General features: G+C 39.3%; 1 protein-coding gene across 2 annotated transcripts in view; it reads left to right on the top strand.

The window, feature by feature from the left end:
* The window catches only part of NT5DC1 (5'-nucleotidase domain containing 1), a 138279-nt gene that overhangs the window by 100850 nt on the left and 12741 nt on the right, over window positions 1-24688 (top strand). For both annotated transcript variants that reach the window (XM_050315021.1, XM_050315020.1), the window contains 2 exons: window positions 17600-17718; window positions 18525-18683. In XM_050315021.1, coding sequence (XP_050170978.1) covers window positions 17600-17718; window positions 18525-18683 — 278 coding nt within the window. The remainder of the gene's footprint in view (window positions 1-17599; window positions 17719-18524; window positions 18684-24688) is intronic.

Below are 24688 nucleotides of genomic sequence, written 5' to 3'. Positions count from 1 at the left end.
ATCAATGTCTGACTCACTTTATGAAAAGCAGGCCAGGTAGGCCAGTAGGGCTGACAGTGGGAAACACTTAAAAGAAATTTCATCTCATGTAGCAGGGTTTGTTTTCATACAAGTATTCATCATCCAGTGGTTTTTATGTGTTCAGTAAATTGATCTGTGTGAAAGCATTTAAAAAAAGGTATAAAAAGCAAAATAAAGTTGGGCCAGCACATACTCACATCCTTTCGCAGAGCAGACTGTTAAAGTCACAGGGAGACACAAAACATTTTTAACAGATGATTGCAAAATGTTGACATAAAGCTTCATTTTTTCTGATAGTTTTCAAAGACCTTGACTACCATATTTGATGGTGATTACCTCATTAAAAAACAAATGATTTGTACATTTATGTTCTCTTACACAGGTAATGAATTAGAAATTGAGGATGTGTGTTTGATTACTAATTGGCAGTGTATCATTTTGTAAAATAGTGCAAGGAGACACTCTGCAGTTTGCCCTGATAGTATGTGTATCCAGTGGCACAGTTAAACTGGTATAATTTCTCCAAGTTGTGACTCTGTAGTAATTAGACCATGTGGTAGTCAAAGGACAACTTTCCCTTACAGTACATCCCTCTTTGCAAACTGAGCAGGGAAGCCATTCCTTTCTCCTAGGAGGAGGAATGGAGTGAGTGTGTTTTGTTCTGTTTATCTGGATTTTATTTTTCTGTTAATGTGCTTTACTGGTATTTACTTCAGAAGTGCTGTGAAGCCACATTGTCATCACATCATTTATACAAATTCTTACCAGAGATGGGTTTCACTCAGGCATTTTACAAGACATCAGAAGCTAGAAGTCAAGCAGCCAAGCTGGGTCTCTGTTTCTATCAGGAGGGCACAATGTTGGCCTGACTATGGCAATTCACTGGAAACCTGGAGCATGAGTCAAGTGCTGGGATTTCAACTGATGGCCCCTCCTAACTGGTATAGGAGGTACCTGGTTATCAGACAAGTCAACCATTGGAAATTGAGTTGGGTGGTCCTTCTTGAGCTCCTCTGGTGTATGCCCTAACCGTATTAGCCAGAGGAGCTACCAGGACCCAGGGATAATTCTTTAACATTTAGTCTGTTTACCTAAGCATTGAGGCTTATGCAATCACATGGCATATGTGAGTAGGAATTTCTGTCCATCCCCTACTGCAAGCCTCTATCAATAACGCAATTTCAACCACATTTGAGTGTGGCCCAGTATTCTCAGAGATACTGCAGCCTCAGCAGGCTGGAGAGGAAAAAAGATGGTGCTGTCACTGCCAATGCAGAGAAAGGCTGAAGTATAAACTTACCCTTGATTAGATACTGGAGTATCGGTCTGGGAGAGCCACAAATGACCCACTACTGGAAAAGCACCCATGAGACTTTGTACCCTATTAGACACTCAGTGAATTCAGTGAAACTGCAGGACACAACTTCATAGGAAGATGGGCCCCATTATTTCCACTGTTGTTCATAAACAATTCCTTGTCTATTTAATTTTTTTTAATTAAATTAATTTTTTAAAAAGAAAAGGAGAAAGACTATCTTTGAAGTATGGCATCTCTTTGTTGCTGAGTATTGAGATGAATGCTGAGCTGCGGATGCATTTTCCAAAGCCCATCCTTCTTTAAAAGAAAAAATTATAGTAAATATGTCAGGCCAAGGTCTTTATATGTTTGCATAGTATTCAAAGTACCTCAGCGGATAAAAGGAATAAGAAGTTATTCATCCTAAAATCAAAACAGTGAAAAACTGTAACTTGCTTCTGCATAAAGACAGCAGGGGTTGCTTCAGCTGATTACCTTTGATATTAAATAGCATGTTTGGCACAAAGCTGATAAGAAAGCTGGTTCAAAGAAAGCTAAAAATGCTGTTTTCAAAAGCATGGTAACAACAATATTCCTTTTGTTAAAACTGGAAAACATGTTTAGCATAATTGCTAAGTACTCCAAAACCAGAATTCTTTGTGTATGGAGAGTTCATTCTAATTTTCAGAAGGAGTTACAGTAACCACTGCAGTAACACTACTGCAAAGTTACTGATTATATCAGGTTATATTGGAAGCCTGGATAAAGCTCAAACCCCAGTTCTTTAAGGTATTGTGCAAGGACATGATAAGAGTCAGTCTCTGTCTCCAAGGAACCCACAGGCACACCAGATTAAAAAATGGTAGAAAAACAAAAGGACTGGCTTTTCTTTTAAGGCCAAGGAACTGAGATAATGGGTGACTTACCTATAATCGTATCTCTGGCAGATCAGCATATTTACCTAAGATATCTAATGTCCTAATCCCAAAGCAATGAAGAAGTGTAAACTGAGTTTGCATAAGGACTCCATCAGTCTTGATTGTGAAAATCCTTTTAGCCCTTTTCAAAGATTTAGCATAATGGGAAAATTAAGATAACGTAATTGGAATTAATTCTGCTGGATTTACTTTTTATGGTTCAGTGACATATCATGTATAAGTTCAAGGAACTGGACCTATGAGCTTGATGTCTTCTATACTGAAATCATTCAAATTATTCAATGGTTATTCAATAATTATTTCAAAATATAGAAAGTAATAAACTAAATTAGTTGTTTGTTTTGGAAGACAGTTGCATACCAATGATTCAGGTCATGTTTATGTTTCATTTTAATGAAAGAAACTTCTTCATAGAGAAGCATGTCAAATGCCTTTAAGGCATATGCCATGTGATTGCAAGGTCATTAAAAGTCAACATGTACAAAAAATCCTCAATCATAGTTTTGTGATCACCTTCTGGTGTTGCTACTTTATTGTCTTTTATTTCAGGATATTAGCAGAGAATGGAACTGTGATACAGTCTGATCAGAATTGTATCAGAGAGATAAGGCAGAAAAGCTCCACATTTAGGAAGCCAAATTAATCAAAATATGCAGCTCCTTTCTACAGCACAATAAGCTGTTAAGGGCCTGTCAACCCCATCCTCTCTCTGCAGTAAGTCCCTGCGGAACATGAATTGCCATATCTTAGTCTGTGTTTTCAAAACCAAAGCTAAAATGCCTAAACGACTACTTTGTATTCCAGACAAGACTGTGTTCATCAAACACATTGTCTGACTTAAGGAAATTCTCCTCCAACACATGATAATATTATTAAGAGGAGATGATTTTTTCCTCAATATTCTCTGAGAGAAGACAGAATTTAGAAGCAGAGCAGTCAGCACTCAACATAGACCATGTTTATAGTGTGACAATAATGTATGATGCATAAAAATACTTGGGATTTATGGAAGATTTCACACTGAGCATGGAGACCCATTTCTGTATGGAAGACAAAGGCAAATGCACATCTTCCATACATGAGCAAGACTCACCAAGCTGACTCTTGTTGGAGCATTAGTAGCACCCATTCTGAAATTATACCTCCAGTTCCTATGTTTGTACTTCCATGGAAATGCTGAAAGTTTGAAAAAGTTGCCTTAGCATTTACATCTGAGGGACATGTAGCTCAAAAAATTTAACTTACTGAAGTGATGTTAAGATGTCTTAATGATCAAGTAGTTTGTGGCTTCTTCGCATTGGATACATGGTAGCTCACACTAGTATAATAACTGAAGAATGTGTAGCAATTATTTATACAGATAATTTGATTCATTATCCAGAATTCTAGACTAGAAGGGTGTAGGGTTTTTAATATTGCTTCTGCTTATGAATGTTATTTCACCTTCATTTTATTTCCCAGGACACATAAGAATATCCATCAAGAGTGTCCATGACTGGGAGGGAAGAAATAAACTGGAAATTTCAAAAGTTTGAAAAGAACACTAGGGAACCAAACTGTGCACAACTCAACAGCTGTTCTGTCATTAGGAGAATACAGACTTCATTTTGATTTGTTTTGTGTATTTTTACTATTAGATTGTTAAACAGATACATGTTATTTTGTCCATCAAATAATAAAGACCCCCCCAGAAAACTTAAACATTCATGTAGATCATTACATGACTCTACTGCTGTTTCTAAGTAGATGTTACACCCTGGGTAGATTTTTCCAAAACCTGGCTTTTCTTCTTGCTAAAACTGTATCAGAGAAATTGGTAGTTTTCAGGAGCTATTTTTTTACATGGAGTTACAAGCCTCTCCCTGCTGTGATTTCACCCCAGCCAGCAACCAAGCCCCACACAGCCACTTGTTCACTCCCCACCGTTGGGACTGTGGACAGAGTCAGAAGGGTAAAAGCCAGAAAACTCGTGGGTTGAGATAAAGACAGTTTAATAGGGAAAGCAAAAGCTGCACACTCAAGAAAAGCAGGGAATTAATTCACTGCTTCCCATGCTCAGGCAGATGTTCAGCCACCTCCAGAAGAGCAGAGCCCCACCATGCATAGTGGTTACGTGGTAAAAGAAACACTATCACTCCAAATGTCACCTGCTTCCTCCTCCTTTCTCCCGCTTTATATACTGAATGTGATGCCATACGGTATGGAATATCCCTTTGGTCATTTTGGGTCACCTGTCCCAGCTGTGCCTCCTCCCAAATTCACATGCACCTCCAACTTCCTTGCCAGCGTGGCTGTATGAAAAGCAGAAAAGGCCTTGGCTCCATGCAAGCCCTGCTCAGCAAGCCCTGCTCAGCAAAAAAACATTTCTATTATCCATGCTGTGATCAGCACAAATCCGAAACACAGCCCCATAGTAGCCTGGGAAGAAAATTAACTCTATTCCAGCCAAAACCATCACGCTCCCTCAAACAAAAATTGATTCAGAATTACACTGTAAGTGTGATGCCATATGTCAAAAATCACAGAGGTCTGTTTTGAAACAAAGAAGTACCAGGAATAGATACAGAAACCACATTGAATAGAAGCTACTCTGGCTATTGATCATTTATCTTCAGCCAACTCCCACTGCAGGCAGTGGAGAGCTAGCAGACACAGTACAGTGCCCAAACAGCAGTGCCTATACTGCACAGAAACATTGTCCCCACTGACTCAGTGCTGCGCTCTACAGTGGTTGTGCTTCCTACTGTAGAACCTTCTGTGTTTCTATCACCTGGGTCTGACTCCCAGACATGTTGCACTCCTTGGCTAGTTACAGACCTCCAGTGCTAATCAAGAGCCCCAAGGAACTCCAACACAGGTCTTGCAGAAGTGGCATAGGACCTATGGAAGCTAGGATGCCTGGCGGATGGGTCAATACAAGTTTGTAAACTTCACTGGTCCACTAAGATTCGGTGCAAACCTGTGAGAAATAACTTCACGTTGTAGGTCTTAAACAGCTGTCAAAATCCAAAGGGAATTTCTGGAAGAAAGAAAGATTACCTATGTCATGGGGGACTTACCATTACGACTTTGCAGGGAAAAAACATTCTTTGACATACATCACATGTTCATAAATAATACATGATAGATGTTGGGGGTTGTGTTCATCTCTGTTCGCCAGGTAATTGTTTTCATCTGTAGAATTCAAAAAGAAGTAGACGATTAGAAAGAGAACTTCATAAGGAGTTACCTTGTGATTTGATTTGTAATTTATTTGGAAATTGGAATTGAGACAGTTTGTAGTAGAGCAAAAATAGAGTTGTGTATGGTACATTCCTAGCAAAGCAAGAGCTGGCAACCAGTGCAGAAAGCTCCCCTTCAGCATAGTTTCCATGAGTCTGTATGTGCTGGTTTTCATTAAGGAGCTTTATTCTCTTGTTCGTTCTTCCAAAATGTCAAGCTTGTATTAAGGTTAGCCTGTAGAATTGTTTTTTGCAGAAAGCACATTTTGATCTTTGTACTGCAGGCATCAGATTGCTATTGGAAGCAAGTAGTGAAAGGAGCTGGTTAGTAAGCCCTAGAAATGAGCTGAGAACATGAGGAAGAATCCTGACCAAAGCTGAGGCTGAGATCTGCTTGAGTTTTATATGACACCTAATCTCTGCTTCAGTTTCCCAGTTTCTAAATACTACAGCTTACCCAATGTTCGTGAACCACCCAAGAGAACTGCAAAGTTATCAGTGGCAGAGGAGAATGGCAACAAATAGTAGGTGTGGATTTATTGCATATGGGGGAATTCTCAGGTGTGTAGAGTATTACCTTGTTCAGAAGCAGCTCTGCCTCCTCCAGCTAGTACAAGGAAATTAAAGGTCAGAGAATACAAAAATGGATATTTACTGGAACACTGCAGTGTTTAGGTAAGTATATAGTCCTCTGCAGCTAATGTTCAGAAGGGAATTAGTTCTTGCAAACTGAAAGCTCCAAAAAAGGTAGAAATTATATACCACCTTCTTCCTTACTGTCTTTGTTCTTCAGTCTTTCTTTATTATTCATATTTGGTTCCAGATGTCTTAAACTTCAATATGTATCTTGCATGTTTTTCTAGGCAGAGTTAGCAACCCCAGGACTTTTTCTCTTCATTAGTAAACATATTGATTCTAATTTGATTCTTATCTACTGTAAAACCACTTTATATATTATTGCTGTCCACAGATTCCAGGTGCCTCTGTGATACTGCCAGACTAACTCTGAACGCTCCAAGATTATTATTTTTCTGGAATAATAGTAGCAAAAGATTTTATCTATGAAATTCCTGAATAGGGAGATCTGGCACAAAGCTCTTTGTTCTAAGAAATAAGGTAAAGCACATTTTCATGTAGATACTGAGTGGTTTTGCAAATCCTACAAAAATCACAGATAAAAAATGGGAAAGATATTCATAGAATCTTAGAAGCATAGAATGGTTTGGGTTGGAAGGGGACCTTGAAGATCATGTGTTTCCAATCCCCCTGCTGGGGGCAGGGACCAGGATGCTCAGAGCCCCATCCAGCCTGGCCTTGAACACCTCCAGGGATGGGGTATCCACAGTTTCCCTGGGCTGTTCCAGTGCCTCACCACCCTCACAGTAAAGAATTTTTTCCTAATATCTAATCTAAGCCTACTCTCTTTCAATTTAAACCTGTTCTCCCTTGTCCTGTCAATACATGCCCTTGTAAATAGTCTTTCCCTATCTTTCCTGTAAGTTCCTTTCAGATACTGGAAAGCTGCAATTACATCACCCCAAAACCTTCTCTTTTCCAGGCCAAAAAATCCCAATTCTTTCTGCCTTTCCTCATAGCAGAGTTACTCCATTCCTCTAATCAACTTTGGGGCCCTCCTATAGAGTTGCTCCAACAGGTTGATGTTCTTCCTGCGCTGAGGAGCCCAGAACTGGATGCAGTACTCAAGGTGAAGTCTCACCAGAGCTGAACAGAGGGGCAGAATCACCTCTCTTGACCTGCTGAGCACTCTACTTTTGATGCAGCCCGGGATACCATTGGCTTTGTGGGCTATGAGTGCACATTGCCGGGTCATGTCCAGCTTCTCATCCAGCAGCACCCTCAATTCCTTATTGGCAGGACTGTTCTTGATCTGTTCACCCTGCAGCCTGTACTGTTACTGAAGCTTGCCCTGACCCAAGCGCAGCACCTTGCACTTGGTCTTGTTAAACCACATGAGATTCCCATGGGCCCAATTCTTGAGCCTGTAGAGGTCCCTCTGGATGGCATCCCATCCTCCAGGTGTATAAACCACACCACTCGTCTTGGTGTTATCTGCAAATTTGCAGAGGGTGCATTTGATCCCTTCATCTATGTCATTAATGAAGATACTAAATAATACAGGTCCGAATATAGACCCATGAGGGACCCACTGGTCCCTGATGTCCAGTGGGACTCTGAGTCATTGACCACTAGCCTCTGTATGTGACCATCCAACCAATTCCTAATCCACCTAACAGTCTACCTATTGAATCCATCACTCTCCTATTTAAAGAGAAGGATGTTGTGGGGTACTGTGTCAAAGGCTTTACAGGAATCCAGATAAATGACATTTGTAGCCCTCCCCTTACCCAGTGATATAATCACTACATCCTATAAAGCCACTATGTTGATCAGACAGGATTTTTCCTTGGTGAAGCTGTGCTGGCTATCTTGAATCACCTCCTTGTCTTCCACGTGCCTTAGGAATTATTACAGGAAGTGTCATAGGGACCATTTTTCTTGTTCAGAAAACTCATTACTACAAAACTTTCATGTTGGTCTTCCCATCTAAGAATAACTAAACATATTTTGCTGGAAAGGAGAGTTTCCATTTTTCCTTGCCATCTCCAGCCCAGTTACATTGTAGTGAGATTTACAGTGACTGTTTCTCACATAGAAACTCTTCCTCTTTGTTAGAACATTAATTTCCTAACATTTTTCATTTTGTTTATTGAGTACAAACAGAAAGAGTTTCTTCATGATTTTCGTTCTGCTTTTCCCTGATACACCTGGGTCCACAGAAGATCTTAAACAGCATCTGAAGTCTCTGCTTGTAACCCTGTCATACTCTTTGTCCCTCCTTTGAATTCATCCATGACTGTGATCCACAGGGCCATGAAATTTTCCCCAGACCTCAAGAAAGAAGACAGACATGACAGCAAGTGCTATATCACATGCACAAACTTTCTCCTTCTCTCCTGCTTCCCATCCATCACAGGTTTCAATGTGGAGCTCAATGTGCACACCCTACATAGACAGGGGCAGAAGTGGCACAAAAAGTTGGGAAGAAGAAGAAAATGTTTTAGTGTCTCTGGTCCCCAGGAGATGTTTTCCTGCTGTCTCTCATCTCCGCCTTCTTGGCCTGAGCAATGTCACAATGCAGTTATTTTTTCTTTTATCTGGTCTATATAAATCCAGTTCTGCCCTTCTCATCTTCATCTCACTTTGCCCCCCCTGACCACTGAAATGGCTGGTTTTGCCACTGTACCAAAATACTTCATGAACCTTAATGTATTTACTCATAAGACTTCTGATATATGGGACCTTTTACACTTCTATTTATGTACGTAGCATCCAAGGCCAGGTAAGAAATCTAGAGCTAGTAATTCCCTATACCAAAAACCAGATTAATCCAGACCAAACCATGGGTGCAGCAGCCTCCCAGCCATGCAGCCTACCACAGTCCCCCAAGCACTAGCTGCATCAGGATGCTTTTTCCCTTCTGTGTCTCCAAGGATGAGCACCCTTCCCAAGGACATCCTCAATCACGACCCCCACACGCCTCTCAGCAGGGCACGAGCTCGAGGCAGCAGCTGCAACATGGCCATCCTGCTCCCCAGCTGGACCACTCCAGCATACCCACCATCTGGGAAGATTTCCTTATTTGTGTACTCCTCTTTCTTCCTGTTTAGCTGAAACTTGTAGTGCCACCTAATTACTCAACAGCACAATTCCAAACTATTTTGTTTCTTTAGCGCTTTCTCTGATAGACCCTAATGTGCACATTGCTCATGGCAAGGGTACACTGCACAACCCCAAGTTTTGTAATGGTTTTTTTATCTAGAAGGAATAGTAATAATATAAAATGCATTAAATAATATGCATTTTAATAAATCATGTAAGAGTCATCCTTAATGCAAAAAATGGCAAAATCCTCATTGGGATTTATTGATGATACATAAACAGAGATATGATTCCAGGGGGAGAGTCTCTGAAGCTAAAATCTGAGTTAGGTCCCAAAATGTCTTTTGGTGCTCCTTGAACATATTCATCAGCAAATGGAAACAGAATATAAGGCAAAAAATGTATCAGGAAAAAAAAAAGTCTATTTGCTTCTGAAGAAGACCACCCACTGTGATTGTGGGTATGTTTGATATTCTGTCATATCTATAATTTTAAACTATTAGTGGCAGTTTCTATATTTTATAGAAATAGAAAGTGGTCCATTGCTATTTAATGCCATTATATTCTAATCAAATGGGGTTTATTTTATTGTTACCTGAAGTATTATTAACAAACAACCTATAAAAATGCTCACAATTTAGTACATATAGGAGGCAATGCCGAGGTAGTCTCCTCCCTGACAAACATATTCAAGTGGTTTTAAAATCAGTATGACTTTTAAATGTGTAATGTAATGCTTCTCTGCTACCATGTGATAAAAAGAAGCCTTAGGTCAACAGGAGTCAGAACCCCTCTCTCAGCAGTCTCAGATGTTAGCTTTTATTTCCAGAAAAAAAAAAAAAAAAGAACAGTTTTCCTTATAAATACTGAGTTGGTTTGAGGTTCTATTTAATCACTAAGGCTGAGCAATGTTTTAATAACCAATAACTGCAGCTATGGAATACTTGTACAGTAATCAACAGACAAAAAGCTGTGTGGGCTTATTTATTTTTTTATTTTTAATTCCAAAATTTCTTTCTTTGTGGAATTGTACATCTTAAGTTAGTCTTTTAAGGTTGATGTAAACCTCTCCCACTTCAGCGGCAGCCAATATTTGGAGATGGAACTTCAGACAGAGTAAATCAATAAAAATAAAGTAGGCATTTGAGATAGTGTAATAAATCAGGAAAAAAGAATGGAACTACTTATAAATCATAAATCAACTTGGTTGTATAAATAGTTTTCATATAAAACTTAATGAAAATGTCCATTGTGCATTTCAGGCAAATGAGTATGTGCAATAGCTATGCATGCTCATGTCTCCCCTGCAATTATTCCCTTGGAAATAACATATTTTAGGGAATTAAAAAAATAAAAAGCAAAGACCCCTTGCAGCAGGGTCCATATATTGCTTTATGGGGATACATTTTTTCAGAATCAAATTGTCTATTCCAGTTTACATAAATATTTTATATCTGAAGTATTAAGATGTAGGGGGAAAAATATTAGCCTTTCAGTAACTGAGAATTAAAGAACTTTTGCTCTTTTTATTTTTTTTTAGAATTTTTTTTTTTTTTTAATGTCTGAGGCCAAAGTAAATGATGGCAGTAAGTTTTTCCCCATTACATTTCAGTGTCAATTTTCAGTGGGGAAGTGGATGGACCAAGAGCAATTTTCAATATGCCTTATTTCAGTAGGTATTACTAGAGGGACTTAGAGGCTTCGGATAAACTGAAAGATCACAGACTACACAGCACAAAGAATATGCTTTGTGTGTCTCAACTTGAATTCAGAAATTGAGACATTTTTCTGAAGTGACAGGTTAGGTCAGAACTGATTGGGCCTTCATCTCATCTTCTGTGCTTCCTTCCATCTTCTTCCATCCACTCTTCAAATTTTTGTACAGCAGTGAACTACACCCTAGTAAGAGAGGCTATATACAGATGCTTGAACTGACTTTTATATTTCTGGAATGTTTATGTCAGGTTGTTTTCCTCAATTACCTTACCCTTCCTAACTTATTTGAAATGAAAATGCTTTTTGGGAAGGGCTGTGTATGGGGATCTCTAGGACGACAATGATATTAATATTTACACAGTTATTTATCTGAATATTGGAAGTTCCTCATTTATAAGGAACTTCCTACAAAACTAATGAGGTCCAGAATAAAACTGTTCTAGAGAGGGAATTTCCTTTATTGCCATTTTGTACCTCTCCAAGATCCCAAAAAAACAAAGCAAAACAAAAATACCCATACAAAATACATGCAATGAAGAAGTGAAATCATGTATGTATGTCCCTCTTACACTTTTAAACTAGAAGTTTTCTGATTTATAAAATACAGTTAAATAAAAATATGGAAAAAAAACCTAACAAAATTTGCACATGAATCACAGTTAAAAATGAACTTGTAGATTAGTTGTTTTCCAAAAAGTTCTCCTTTTCCAAGAAGAAATGACCTAGCTTGTATTTCATCATATCAGTGTTTTACATAGAAATACTTTGTTAGCTAAACTGTTTGGGGAAGGTATAAAGTTAGTGGTTTGACAGATTTGAAAGCAAATTGCTAAATCTGTAGTGAGCTATTATTTTCAGTTCCTATAACACAACAGTCAAAACCTCCTAAAGAAACTTACTTGCTGACTTCTCTAAAGGAACTACTGATTTTCTTACAAACAATAAAACTTCAGTCTTGTCTCTACATATCCTGTTACTTGGCACAATTATGCAGTAAGGCAGATTTTAGTAAAAATTAACAAGTTGTAATAAAACTAAGAATGTAAAAACTATTTCTTTCTATTTCTACTTAAAGGATTCTGTCGATTTTTTGTATGCCCAGAGCAATTTGAAAATGCCCTATCTTGTACTTTGGTTTTATCAGGGCTTATAAAATAGCAAAAGAACAGAAGTCCTTCCTGACAAAAGGAATTGTTAGTAATTGGATAAGCAGTTACTATGAAATAGTTTATTTTTTAACAGGATAGTATCTATATTTTTCTCTCAGCTTTATCTGTGGTGTTCCTTTGGAGTATTGCCAGCTTTAAGTAGAACTGTTATTTAGTCCTCCATATGAGTAAGCACATATATGTTGGGATTGCTAAGAATAAGAAAGATGTATCACTGCCTATGTAAATTTAAAAAACATGTTACAGTCTTTAGAACTGAATTTTTACTTTGAGAATTTCAGCCTCTATCTCACCAACCATAAGCCAGCCCAAAAAATGCAAAACGATGCAAAGGCAGGAAGAGGAAGTGAACTTCAGGCTTTTTTTGGGACAGGGGTGGGGGGAACACACACAAAAAAATAGAATAATTACAACAAACCAAACAAAACAACAACAACAACAAAACAAAAAAGAAAAACAAAACTAAACAAAAACCTCCAAAGCCAAAAAAAACCAAACCAACCAACCAACCAAACAAACAAACAAAACCAAAGACCCACCAGAGACTGAAGAGCCAAGAATAGAGATGGCCAAAATCACCAGTTACTTTGGGAAGCCTTAAGCTTTGTTTCAGGACATCACACTAAAGAAATAATTTGTTCCTTATCACTTCCCTGCAGTCATGCAGTCAGATAAGGGACTGGCAAGTGCTGATGCACATCAGGCAGATGGATTTCTTTCGCAGCTGCTTCTAGGGTACAGAAGCAATTCATGGATGGCAAAACACACAGTAATTGCCTGAGTGAATCCTGGAAACCACACAGCAAAGTTAGTTGGTTTATACACAGGAATTTTGGGTGGTACCCTAAGAAAGGTGCCCATAGGGTGTGAAGTTTTACCTCCAGGAAACTTGTAAGTACTTGCTTTCTTCATGGAGAATATGCCCACAGGGAAACTTTACAGCTTATATCATCCCATCCCTTTACTTTTACAAGTAGAAGAACCCATCAGAAGGATTTTACCTATGCAGGTCCCCCTTGGTCTTGTGCTTTCCTGCCCTGATTTCCCTTAAGGAGAGTTTGTTTTCTTTTCTTAAGTGAGCCCAAAATGCTATCCAGAATCAGACTGTGCTTGCAAGTGAGGCTGGAACGTAACCCAGCTTTTATATTAATGCCCTCAGGGGCTGAAATGGCATTATTTTAAATTGCAGAGAGGTATATCAGTATGATAGTTATGGCTTACAGAATGTACTTGTTTTACAATAACCCCCGTGGTGGTAACCAGAGCTTCAGTGTGCTGAACACATGAGCCCATCTGCACTAGGTGCCTGCAGGCAGTGGGAGCCCACCAGAGCTGCCCATGGGCAAGAAGAGGCAGGAGCAGGTACAAGCATGAGCAGGGACAGAGTTGACACATGTTGACCGTTCTACTGTGCAGCTCAAAGGAAAAAAAAATATCAGTAACCCTAGTAGCCTGTCTGACTAGGTCTGTATGGAAACGAGCTAAAGGCTGTCAAGAGAAAGGCAGAATGGCAGGAGGAGGGTCTCTTCGGGAGCTGTATGAACACTGTAGTCACACCTAGCACATCTTTGGCTGGCATGGCCTCTGAGCCACCTGGAATTTCTTTCCTACCCTGGTGTCTGCCCAGTCAAGTATATGCAAGGTATCCTCAGGCTCTCCAGTGAATCACCTGCAGGTCCTGGCCCCAGCATGTAACAAACACTCAGTGCAGGGCACCCAACCAGAGGAGCAGTGCAGGGTGGTGCCTCAGGGGTGGTGAGCTGATGAATATTAAATTGGGTGTAGGTATGGCTCAGCATATGTGAGTAACTGTTGAAGCACAAATTCACACTCATCTCTTAGCTTCTCTCTTAACCTTGGGCTTCTCAACTGAGAGCCCTGTCCCATGGGCTGGGGTTTAACAGTGTAAATGCTAGCCAAGTTAGGGGTGGATCCCCAGGTTTAGACCTTGGGCTGAACATGCTGTGTGGACACCACCTCAGCACTCAAACTGCTTGTGTTCAGGTTTCCACCTCAGCAGATATAACCCATAAACAGACAGCCAAGGAGGCGGCAATAAGCAAGCATGTGCAGAGTCTTTCCCAACCAGTGACTCTTTGCCAAAGCAAATTACTATCAGTTGTCATTTAAATGAGAATAAGCTTCACTGATTACTTTTTGCATAATCGTTCAGAATGAAACCAGATGTTCCTCAGTTCTTGTTTAAAGCTGCAATGCACATTTAAAGGTAGGCAAGTTTTGTTAGTGAATTGGTTTAGCTGAAAAAACGTATCTGGTAATGGTGATGAGAGTATATTTCTGAATCAGAAACACCATTTTCCAAGCTGTTAGACACAGCTGTATGCAAATTGCCTTTCAGTAATATTAATTATGTCCCAGTATGAGTCAAGCTTTTGTTGTTGTTTTTAAAAAGCAACAGTAACTTCCCCTCAGGAAAACTGCTCTGGATCACTGTTAGGTTTAGGTGAGTGTTTTAATAGAACAATTTTCTGGCTTTAATTATTTTAATTTTACTTGCTTGCTACCTTTACATTACTTGTCGTGACACGTTTTCAATTTACAGCCAGGAATCTGGGTTGCAGTGATATATTAGTCCTCAGAAGGAAGCAAGTCACTTTATCTAAATCATCTGAGAAATTCTTTTTGGTTATCCAGTCTGTTTGAAATTGTCAGGACATCTCCTTTTCCTCCCAGCTTATAGACCTGAAGCATTAGCATCCCCACCTATACATGTTGCTTCCTGCTGAAAGAATATTTATAGCATTTCTGACCTTTGAATGAACTTCTACCAATCAATAACAGCAAAGTGGAAAGGTCAGCGGCAGTTTTCCTCTTGACCGAGTGTTGCCAGTGTTAGGCTTGGAATATCTAAGATATATTAGGAACTACCATAACCACATTTATGCAGCATTTTTGAAGGAAATTTTCAAATTTCTTCAGCGTTGTCGTGTAGTTGCCATCTCAAAGATACAAGGTCAGAGCCAATGGTGTCATTGATGGGTTTCTAAGTTGTTGTGTATCAATTTTTACATGGCAGAACTTCTACAAGAAACCTTAAGAGACAGCTTAATAATTTTCTTAATTATAATTTTGCCACAGGGCAAATTTAAGTGAATTAGAAACTGTTCTCATTAATGGCTTACTGCAACTGAAACACCATTCATTTCCTCCCACCTCAGATTGCAGAAATAAAATTGACACAGTCACACCTAGATGTGTGAGCACAAGCAGCCATGTGAGATGCTTCAAGGCAAGGATTGCCCATTCACAGTTTTCTCCCTATGACACTACAACTCAAATATTTTAAAGGACCTATCCTAATTCCTCAAATTTCTGAAGCTCCTTCCAAAACTGAAGTGTTCCCATAATGAACTAGACATCTCAATGCTGTTAGCTGCCTCCTTCTTAAGGGGAAATTAATTTCTCTTCATTTCACTGCCTAAAAGCAAAGTTCCTAACTTAATTAAATCCTTTCCTTCTCCAAAGCTGGCACCTCTAGAAAGTGCTTCTTGCGCTCTCTTTTGCCTACCATGGGATCCTGGCCCATTAGTTCAGATTGTAACCATAAATTAGAAGCATAAATTCCGGATGCATTGGGTTAAGTGAGATGAATCCCATTGCTAGGGTTGACAGTAATAGCTCTCACAGAGTGAGAGATCTTTTACCTTGTAATTAGAGTGAATTGTTTCAGTCAGGACTGCCCTTTATGCCTTTCCATAGAAGTAGCAAAGCAGGGTCTTGCTCTTTGCTGGAGCCTTCTGGTGTTGCTGTAATACATAGGGCTCCTGTTTGCAATGCAACGTTTTTATTCTGAAAATACCTCTTATAATAGCTCCATTTTTCTCCATTATTTTCCTGATTGAATTGTTTCCCAGTAGAGAGACAATGATGACTACAATAACCTTCACAAATTTCAAGAAACTTTTGGTAGCAGCTCAAAAGAGTTTTCATAAGTTTCTTTTTCTATGTCTCTGTCATTTGAAGGCTGTGTCTACTCATTCAGCCAGCCATGCAAATATGTCTAAAAATACAGAGAAAATAAAACAAATTTACTGAAGTTTGACAACTTTTGTTTGATCAGAAGTTGTTTGGTCAAAGATATTTTAAAAGTCAGGAAATAAAGATATTTTTAATGGATGCTATCATATTTATTATTGTTATTATTATTGTTAGGTTCCTGAAAGAAGAACAAAGGAAAAGACATTGCCACACAAGTTCTACATGAATTGTTAATGTCAACTTTGATTTCCTTGTTTTTTCCTAAGTTATAAAACACCCTTAATATAGAATTGTTTTGTCTGAGAATAAATCCTGTGTTTATTCAAATTCTTAGATTCATAATATTAAAGAATTATTTACTTCCTCTCTCCACATACCTATTTCCCCCTTTTTGCTTCCTTTTTTAATTTCTTTCAGGGACCAGTGTACTGCTTCATATACATCTTCAATGCTGTTAAACAAAAAGCTGTCTTATTATTTCACTGTTCTCCAGAATTTTCATTCCAACTTCCAGCACTCTCTAATCAAGTGAATTTTCCTCTGTCTTACTCTTATTCCTAACACATTTTGAGTACTTTGAATAATTCTATAAAGCAGAAGAAAAATTGTAGTCCTGATCTTACACCTAAGTCAGATCTCAGCACTGTATTGGCTTCTAACCCCTCTGTCTCTAGTATAAAATTAAGACGTGTTTGATTGAGACAGACTAACAAAATCAACCTTTTGTTGCACCAATTCAGTAGACAAAAGACGTTAATAGTAATATTTCTGATGAAATTCTAGTTTATTGGTTCACTAAGACTCCAGCAAGAAGCTAATAAGTGTTCATCTCTCAATAGCACATGGATCTGAAAAAGCAATAAGGTTACATGGACAGCAGGATAGATCCATCTGCTTTGGGACCAGCTAGAAACAAAGCCTATGGCACAGCTGGGCAATGACCAGGGAGTTTCAGTTTCTGCTGATACTGCCAGTGTGAATGTTTGTCAGTGTGATTACACCACCAGCAGCAATGTTGTCCACTCATCATTTCTTCAAAACTGTATGACAGCTGGAACTGCTCTTTATTTTTGCTGATCTAAGGCTGGTGAATGCCCTCAAGAGCTACTTCAGTCTGTTTTGTTGTTTTCATGTCAGTGTTTAAAAACCGTAGGTCATTTGTCTGTGTGACAAGGTACATGTTATCTCTTACAGTCTTCTGTTTTCTCTCGTGGTTTCACCTTACATTTTGAGCAGCTCCTCCATTTGTATGGTCCATGTGGCTTCCTGCCTTCACTGCTGCAGTGTTTGTGAGGCCAAGCCCATTACTTTGATTTCCTAGCTCTTCTATAGTCCGTGCAGACAAGGCTCAGCTGCTTCTTTTCTCACAAATCTCTGCCTACTCCCAGCTACCAAACACCTTGACTGAATCTGCAGTCAGTACCAGAACTTAAGCCAGATACTGGAGCCGGTTTAACATCAAAAAAGATCAGTCCTGCACAGGCAACTTCTCACACATGTCACACATGCAGGAGGATGGGCTGCTGTCACTAACAGCATGCAATTTGGTGATTTCAGAGAATGATGAGGAGCAGGAGGCTCTGCTGTCACTGGACAAGCCTGGCTGGTATTCTCAAGGTAATGCTACCCAGCTCTTTGATCTGCTGAAGAAGATGACTGGCAAGCTGGATCCCAAGGTATGTTTAGAGTGAATCTTTCTGAAAATACAGTTTCAGTCAAGAATTCACCAGGCAAGCTTTCATTAAGGTTTTTGATGTGATTGGTCACAAACTTTTGTTCTAGTTAAGCTTGCTGCTGTCTAGCAGACTGCAGCCCAGAACTGGAAGTAGCATATTATAGTCTTCTTATCGGTAGAATGTGTAAACTTTCTGGATGTTTTATTCTGTATGAATGATCATGTATTTTGGCTTCTTTGGGAAGAATTGTATTATAATCTCCTTGGGGAAACAGATTAAACAGATTAAAATGTGAAAACTAGAATTATGTTATTTTAAGTACAGGTCTAGATGGGTGAAAATGCCACTGAAGACGATGTGGTGAAGATAACACAGAAGAGTTCTGTGTCACCAAGAGATGCTCCATGTTCTCTCTTGTTTCCAGTGTAGTCCAAAACTTGTTCCTGCTTAGTGTATTTTCTTGTTAGTCATTTAGCTGCTTCCTAATAGCCTGTCAGGCTATTTCTGTCAGTCAAAACACTCAGTGATGTCCCTTGTGCTGGTCCCAATCAGGCATCCCTGTTCAGTACCCCTGGAGGGCAAGAGTGAGGAGGGTGTTGTGAGGCCAGCCTTTCCCTTATGGAGCTGATAGAAGATAAACCCCAAACTTGATATTAATAAAATCTCTTTTTGTCATGACCAACTGTAAACGTGGAGGAATTTTTATTAGGTTGTTTGAAACCTCTTTTTCTCTCTCTCTGTGAAATACAGTTTGCTTGTGTTTTCCTCATATACAATGAACTTTTAATTTGCTTCTTCCCTTGTAGGTTGTTTATTTTGGTGACAGCATGCACTCAGATATTTTCCCAGCTCGTCACTATAGCAACTGGGAAACTGTCTTCATCCTAGAGGAGCTTCTAGGGGACAAGGTTACAGTGCCTGTGAAGGCTGAATCTGAGCCCTTGGAGAAGAAAGGAAAATATGAGGTAAGGGTTCCTTGCAGATGTTTCCTGGAACAGAATAAAGTAAGTTACAAAAAAGCCTCATGCCACCTGCACTGAGAATGAACCTGCATATCTCACCATGCTGGCAGCATCAGCATCCCCCAAAGACATATTCTGCTTGTCTTACCAGGAGGATGCTGTTCTGCCGCAGCTTAGGCCTTGCATGAGTGACACAGAGCTTCTGTCTGGAGCTAAGTCATGGATCTCAGAAAAAGAGCTGTGTGTGCTCTCCCTTAGCAACAACCCATAGTCTTCTCCTTTTTAGTAACAAGAACCTGCCCTCCATCCTACAAGGAGAAATTTCATGGACACTTATCCCAAGTCCAGCAACTGAACTCTGCTGAGTTCGTGACATTTCCCTGTGTGTTGTGGCCAATTGTAAACACAGGAGAATTTTTATTAGATTGTTTTAAAGCTCGCTTTCTTTCTCTGTGAAATACAGCTTGCTTGTGCTTTCCTTATATGCAAAGAACTTCTAATTTGCAGCTTACCTCATAGGTTGGTTATTTTGGTGACAGCTGCACTCAGATAAGAGGGACTGTTTGAAACCTGTTCCAGTGCAAACTGCTGATAGTTACTTCAGATAAATGGACTTTGAGGTTGATCACAGCTGGGAAGCAGGGCCTTAGCACTACTGCCAGCCTTTAATTCTCCCACAGAACTTGAAAAGTTATTATGGTGTGTCCATCCCTCTACTGGCAAAGAACAAAGCAGATAGGGAACAGCGCTCATATGGATGATGTGGCAGCAATGTACCTCCAGCATGTCCACTATAGGTAAGAACTGCAGTGTAGCTTCACTCTCTGTTTCGAGTATTTTAATTTCATATGCTGCTAAATAAATAGGTCATTTTCTTCTAATTGCAGAGAGATGTATGTGCTTTTTGCACTTTGCTTTGTAAAGCACTAAGCTTGATTTTTCTGTTAAAATAATTACTCTTTATGATTAAAAAGTTAACTTACTGATAGAATAAAAATGGGGAGGTAGTTTTATACTAAGTATGTTTTTAATCTGACAGAAGTGTTGTAAAAGCCAGTTTTCAATGGAGAAAAGGATATCTTCAATGGGACTAAAACAATATAGATGTGACATCTATTGCTCTACTTTTAATAGACATATCTTATATTTTCACCCATTATCCTGATTTCTAAACTAAGGTCAGACAAGGATAGTTCAGTCACTGAAATAAGGAAATGTAATCATTGATGTTTAGGCTTTTTCCTAGGTTGCAGAAAAACAAAAATTAAGACAAAGAAACTCTCTCCTGTCAAGAAAAATGTGTTTCTTGGTAAGAAAGGTGGGATGCAGGTCAGGGGAAGGAAGAGTTATTAGTAGCACTACATGGGTAATGTAATTTGATTTGAGGAATTAATGCTTTAAAAATAACTCATTCTCCTCCATAAATTTGTACATTCTCTGACTGGAGATTCTGCTATGTTGCTGCATCTCTGTAAGGTTTGTGGGATTTTATTCAACCATGGTTTCTTAAGCATGTTCCAGGTATGCTTTTGAAGCACACATTTTTAAATGGACAGCCAGAAAATGTTTCTTTTCCTGGAAGTACAAAGAAAGAGAAATTGAGCAATGTGTTTCTAAGCCCATGATGATGATTTGTTTTTTTCTTATTGAAACACCTCTGGTCAACTGCTCACAAGATCCATCTTCTCTATCACATCAGTTATCAAGCAGGAAATTGAGATTTTTAGACATGTGCTTGACATTTCAGTGACGCTGTAGTATTCCTGTCTCGGGGAGACACCACCCCTGCCACACACAACCCCTGTTCAGTTTACATCCGCTACCAGTGACAGCAAGCAAGCAAGGGAGAAATGAATTGTGTTGATTAAAGGAACCTGAACCAGGGGGGCCATGGTAGGTCAGTGGTGTTATTTCATTACCACGCTGCTCACTGGAGTCTGAACAACAGGTCACATCCATATCTCTGCAGTTGACTGGACACCACTAACTTAACAGGACTAGTTCAAAGGGTCTCCCTTTACAGTCCTGTGGAAGTTTTATTTTCATTCCCCCAAGCAACTTCTCCCATTAACCCTTTGGTTAGGAAGGGAGAAAAGCCAATTCAAATGAGTGTACAAAGTCAGGTGTTTTTGGAAAAGTAGTCACAAACAGATTAGTTTTCATCTGGTTCATCAGCCTTAACATTCATTGGCAATTAAAAAAAATACACTGCTCTGTGTGTGCAGAGAGGGACTGAAAACTTAATACATGATGCAATACTCAATTCTATCCCTCTTTACAAAATACTATTAAAGAAATAAAGTATTATTTTAATTTGCGATTGCATCTTTCAAAAGGAAATTATAAAAATCTGTTTTCAGTTGTTTGACTGGAGTTTCATCACTAAAAGAGGGAGGGGAAGAAAACAACCTTCTCACACACAAACTGTGACTTGTAATTTCCATTTTCATTGGCAGCTTTTGTCTTTTCCCTTCAGTTAAATTCGTGATATAAGCCAGATACACATAGCTGTGAAATTATGGTAACAACTACAGTTCTTTTAAGTATATGAGTCATAACCAAATAAGCTAGAGAATAGCAAATTAAAAACTATTCATGCAGTTACTTGACTACTAAGTGAATTGCAGCATGCAGGGGGAAAAAAAAATATGAAGCATTTTGTTGAAACAAGATTTTCCCCCCCTCCCAGAATTGGGGGTTTGTTTGCTTGGCTGGAGGCTTTGGTTTTGCCTTCTGTTCTTTAGATGTGTGATCAATTCCATCAATGAAAACTCAAAAAAAAAAAGCTGAAATTTGTCCCAGGATTTCGAGGGAAATTGTTGCAGAGGAGCTGTAAAAACCTTAGGCTATAGGAATTAATGGAGCAGGAATCAAAGAATTTTTTGGTGGATATAGATGACATTTTTGCAGTTAGAAGGGAGAACTTAAATTTTACAGTATTGCCTAGTGGCTGATTGGTTTTAGGGGTCAGGGCCCTTATTTCCCTGAATTTCCATGACTCCCTTGCTGTGAGCATGGACAATTTACTTTGTGCCTTTTGGCTCTGTTTGTTTCTTTATTCCTGTTTATCTTTAACACAAATCCAACAGTACTTTCAGGAACAACCTGATGGGCTGTTTTGGAGCCTGGTGAGTTAAAGCAAAGTCCTTAAGGCAATATGCTGAAGTGCAATGCATTTTATTTTAAGTCTGCTTATAGTGATCCATGTGGTAGTTTAGGTACAATATCATTGGTGAAATGTTTTATATTTGCACATGACTTGTAAGGGGGCAGGTTCTGTGCAACAGAAGTTAGACCAGTGGCTGACTTGTCCATTTGCACACCCAGCATAGATGTGTTATTCAGGAACATCTGGTTGTTGTGACCAGCACAGCTGTGCTGGCAGCAGCATCTCACGTGCTTACCGTTATACCAGCAAAACTGTATTTTGAGCACTGATTTTTTTTGGCATCAGGAGTCAGTGATGGTATTACTTCCTTGGCACAAAGCATACAGCCAGCAGTACCATCCATCATATTGGATGCCGTAAAGTATTCCTCATGCTCTGTGCTTGGCACAAAGATGATGGCATAGATGGCAAATCTCCACCTAAATAAAGCCTTTAAAAAATCCTAACAGCTTGACCTGTCACCCCTGTCTCCCTTACTTTTTTTTTTATCTCTTTACCAAATGTTGAAAAACTTCAGAGCTCAGCTCCCTGCCTACTTGTATTTTAGAAAGGTCATTTGTAAGTTGACAAATTAGTGTTACCCAAGGGTCCTATTAACAGATTCTGTCTGCTCTGTTAGCAGGCCGTTTGTCTGCAGTTAGTAAAGCAAAGGTGACAGTAAGCATTCCAGGTGCTTTGATTTCCAGGAAGACCCTAGTACTTGGGGAAGCCTAGTACCATCCTTATTTCCCTGAAGTCTAGACGTTTTCCTTAAGGCTTTGTACCCTCAATTGATACAATCTATGTTTGACCTACTACTGTCTGACCAATATGCCTGAGAGCACATCCATGTGCCTGGGGGATTTACATGAGAAAGAGGGTTTCCTCAGCACTTCCCAGGATCTGCTGTCCTGCTGTGAGAGAAAATCCCATGTCTGGGGGCTGCAGGAGTGCCTGGGGCATCTTCCAGAGATGCTCAGCCCCACTGTTGAGCATGTGCCTCCAGGCATGTGAGGAATAGCCATGTTAAGAGCAGACTTTTGCCTCATTTCACAGATGTACAGAGTCATAGTACGTGGTCTGTCCTTGTTGCAGGCTATGTGTGCTGCCTGTGAGGTATGGACACCTTCTAGGCATCAGGTAGGGAAGGCAGCAGGAGCGATGTCTGATGCTTCCCAAAGGTGTGGGCAAGGTTTTGACAGCTCTTTTCAGATTTGAAATAAAGATTTAACCTGCCAAACATGCCCTGTAATGTGGGCACAAGCCAATAGCAATGGCTTATGATGATGGGAGCTCTCTACCAGCTGACTTGATAACAAGTCTCATATCTAATTGGATTTGGTTTTACTAAGGGCTTGGGTTGTAAATCCAAGGCATAACTTCCCCCTTCTTAGTAAGGAAGAAATTCCCATGCTGAGATTCAAACCTCTGAAAAAATCAGTTCATGTCCTAAGGTTGCATTTTTAATTGTCTGTTGAACCAACCATGCATTTCAAAAAGTGGGACCCTCACATTTTTTCTCTTGTCAATAAACAAGGCCCTGTCTTTTGTGCAAAGGCTTATATGGGCCAGCGCTGGGATTGCTGTTTTGATTAATCACCTGAACAGCTGAAGAGTTTTCTGCATATGTCATCCAGCTCGCAAATGAATTTTAAGTCAGCACAACATCTACATTTAATTATAACTGATGTAGAGAACTGGGACTTGCACGGAAAGACAAAATTTGGCAAACTAAAAAAAAAAAAAGTGAGATATCCCTTTGTGTAAGGGCGGGGGTGGGAACAAAATCACAAAAAGCTCAGGACTTAAATTCTTACTTTGAAACAAAAGATAGGAGTTTTTTTCAACTTATTTACATCAGAAGACAGAAACTGGTATCTATATTTGTTGAAATCAATGCTTCCTCCCCACCCCCAGCTATGCTCAGAGGAAAAACTGTTACACAGACTCACAAAAGAATGGTTCTGTATTGGCTGACGTGGTCTGTTTGGCTGGATCAACAGCTTTCTTGTGATCAAAAGATACAGGCCTCTGTTATAAACACAAATGATTCCAGCAGATTCTCGAAACTATTAAGAAAGGGGTTAAATGGGAAATAAAGTACAAAAGTTCGCAAATCTGGAGGCATGCACTACGATATCTTTTCTCCTATGATTTGAAGGTCTGAGAAGTTACTTTGCACACAAATGACTTTAACAGATTTTCTGTAGTGTAGTTCAGAGGGTGTTTTTCCAGTTTTTCATCTTTCTGTAGATGTCTCCTGGAGTTTTTCTCTGATTCCTCATGACAGTATGTAACAGGTTGCAAGAGGAGCTGGTAAAAAATCAGTTTTCCCAATGATCTGTTAATGCTTTCTTTAAAACATAATTAGTCTAGATGTTGTGGTATGAAAATATACATGAAAAAAATCAATTTTTCAGAATTTGCTAGACAACTGAGAGGCTCTCCATGGATTCTGTGGCTCTGTTTTCACTCTTTCCTCAGCTCAGAAACAGATAACACAGGTGCCATTCATCACAGTTATTCCATCCAGCACCAGGAAGCTCCTTTTCCCCGAGGAGGACATCCAGGATATGTTACGATCTGTGCCACAGCTATCCAGCCTCTCCAACAGAGAAGGGCAGCAGGCAGTTCACACTATCAAAAAGAGAAAAATGGGGGAAAAGGAAGTTTGGGTTTTTTTTAAAGGGAAAAATATTTAAAGTTAACTTTTTATGTCCTAAGAAATCCATTAATTGCATAAAAAGAAACTTGGGGACTTTTGAGAGGAAGACTGTTACTGTCTGTCTTTATATTTTAAAGTCACATTGCCCCTGAGGTACAATACAAGTTTCCCAGAATCTAGAGTAGTTCCTTAAAC

The sequence above is a fragment of the Myiozetetes cayanensis genome, unplaced genomic scaffold (assembly GCF_022539395.1).
Source record: "Myiozetetes cayanensis isolate MyiCay16 unplaced genomic scaffold, myiCay2020 scf2-11, whole genome shotgun sequence".
NCBI lineage: Eukaryota > Metazoa > Chordata > Aves > Passeriformes > Tyrannidae > Myiozetetes > Myiozetetes cayanensis.
The sequence above is the reverse complement of the archived record's forward strand: the minus strand, read 5'-3'. Positions and strand labels throughout refer to the sequence as shown.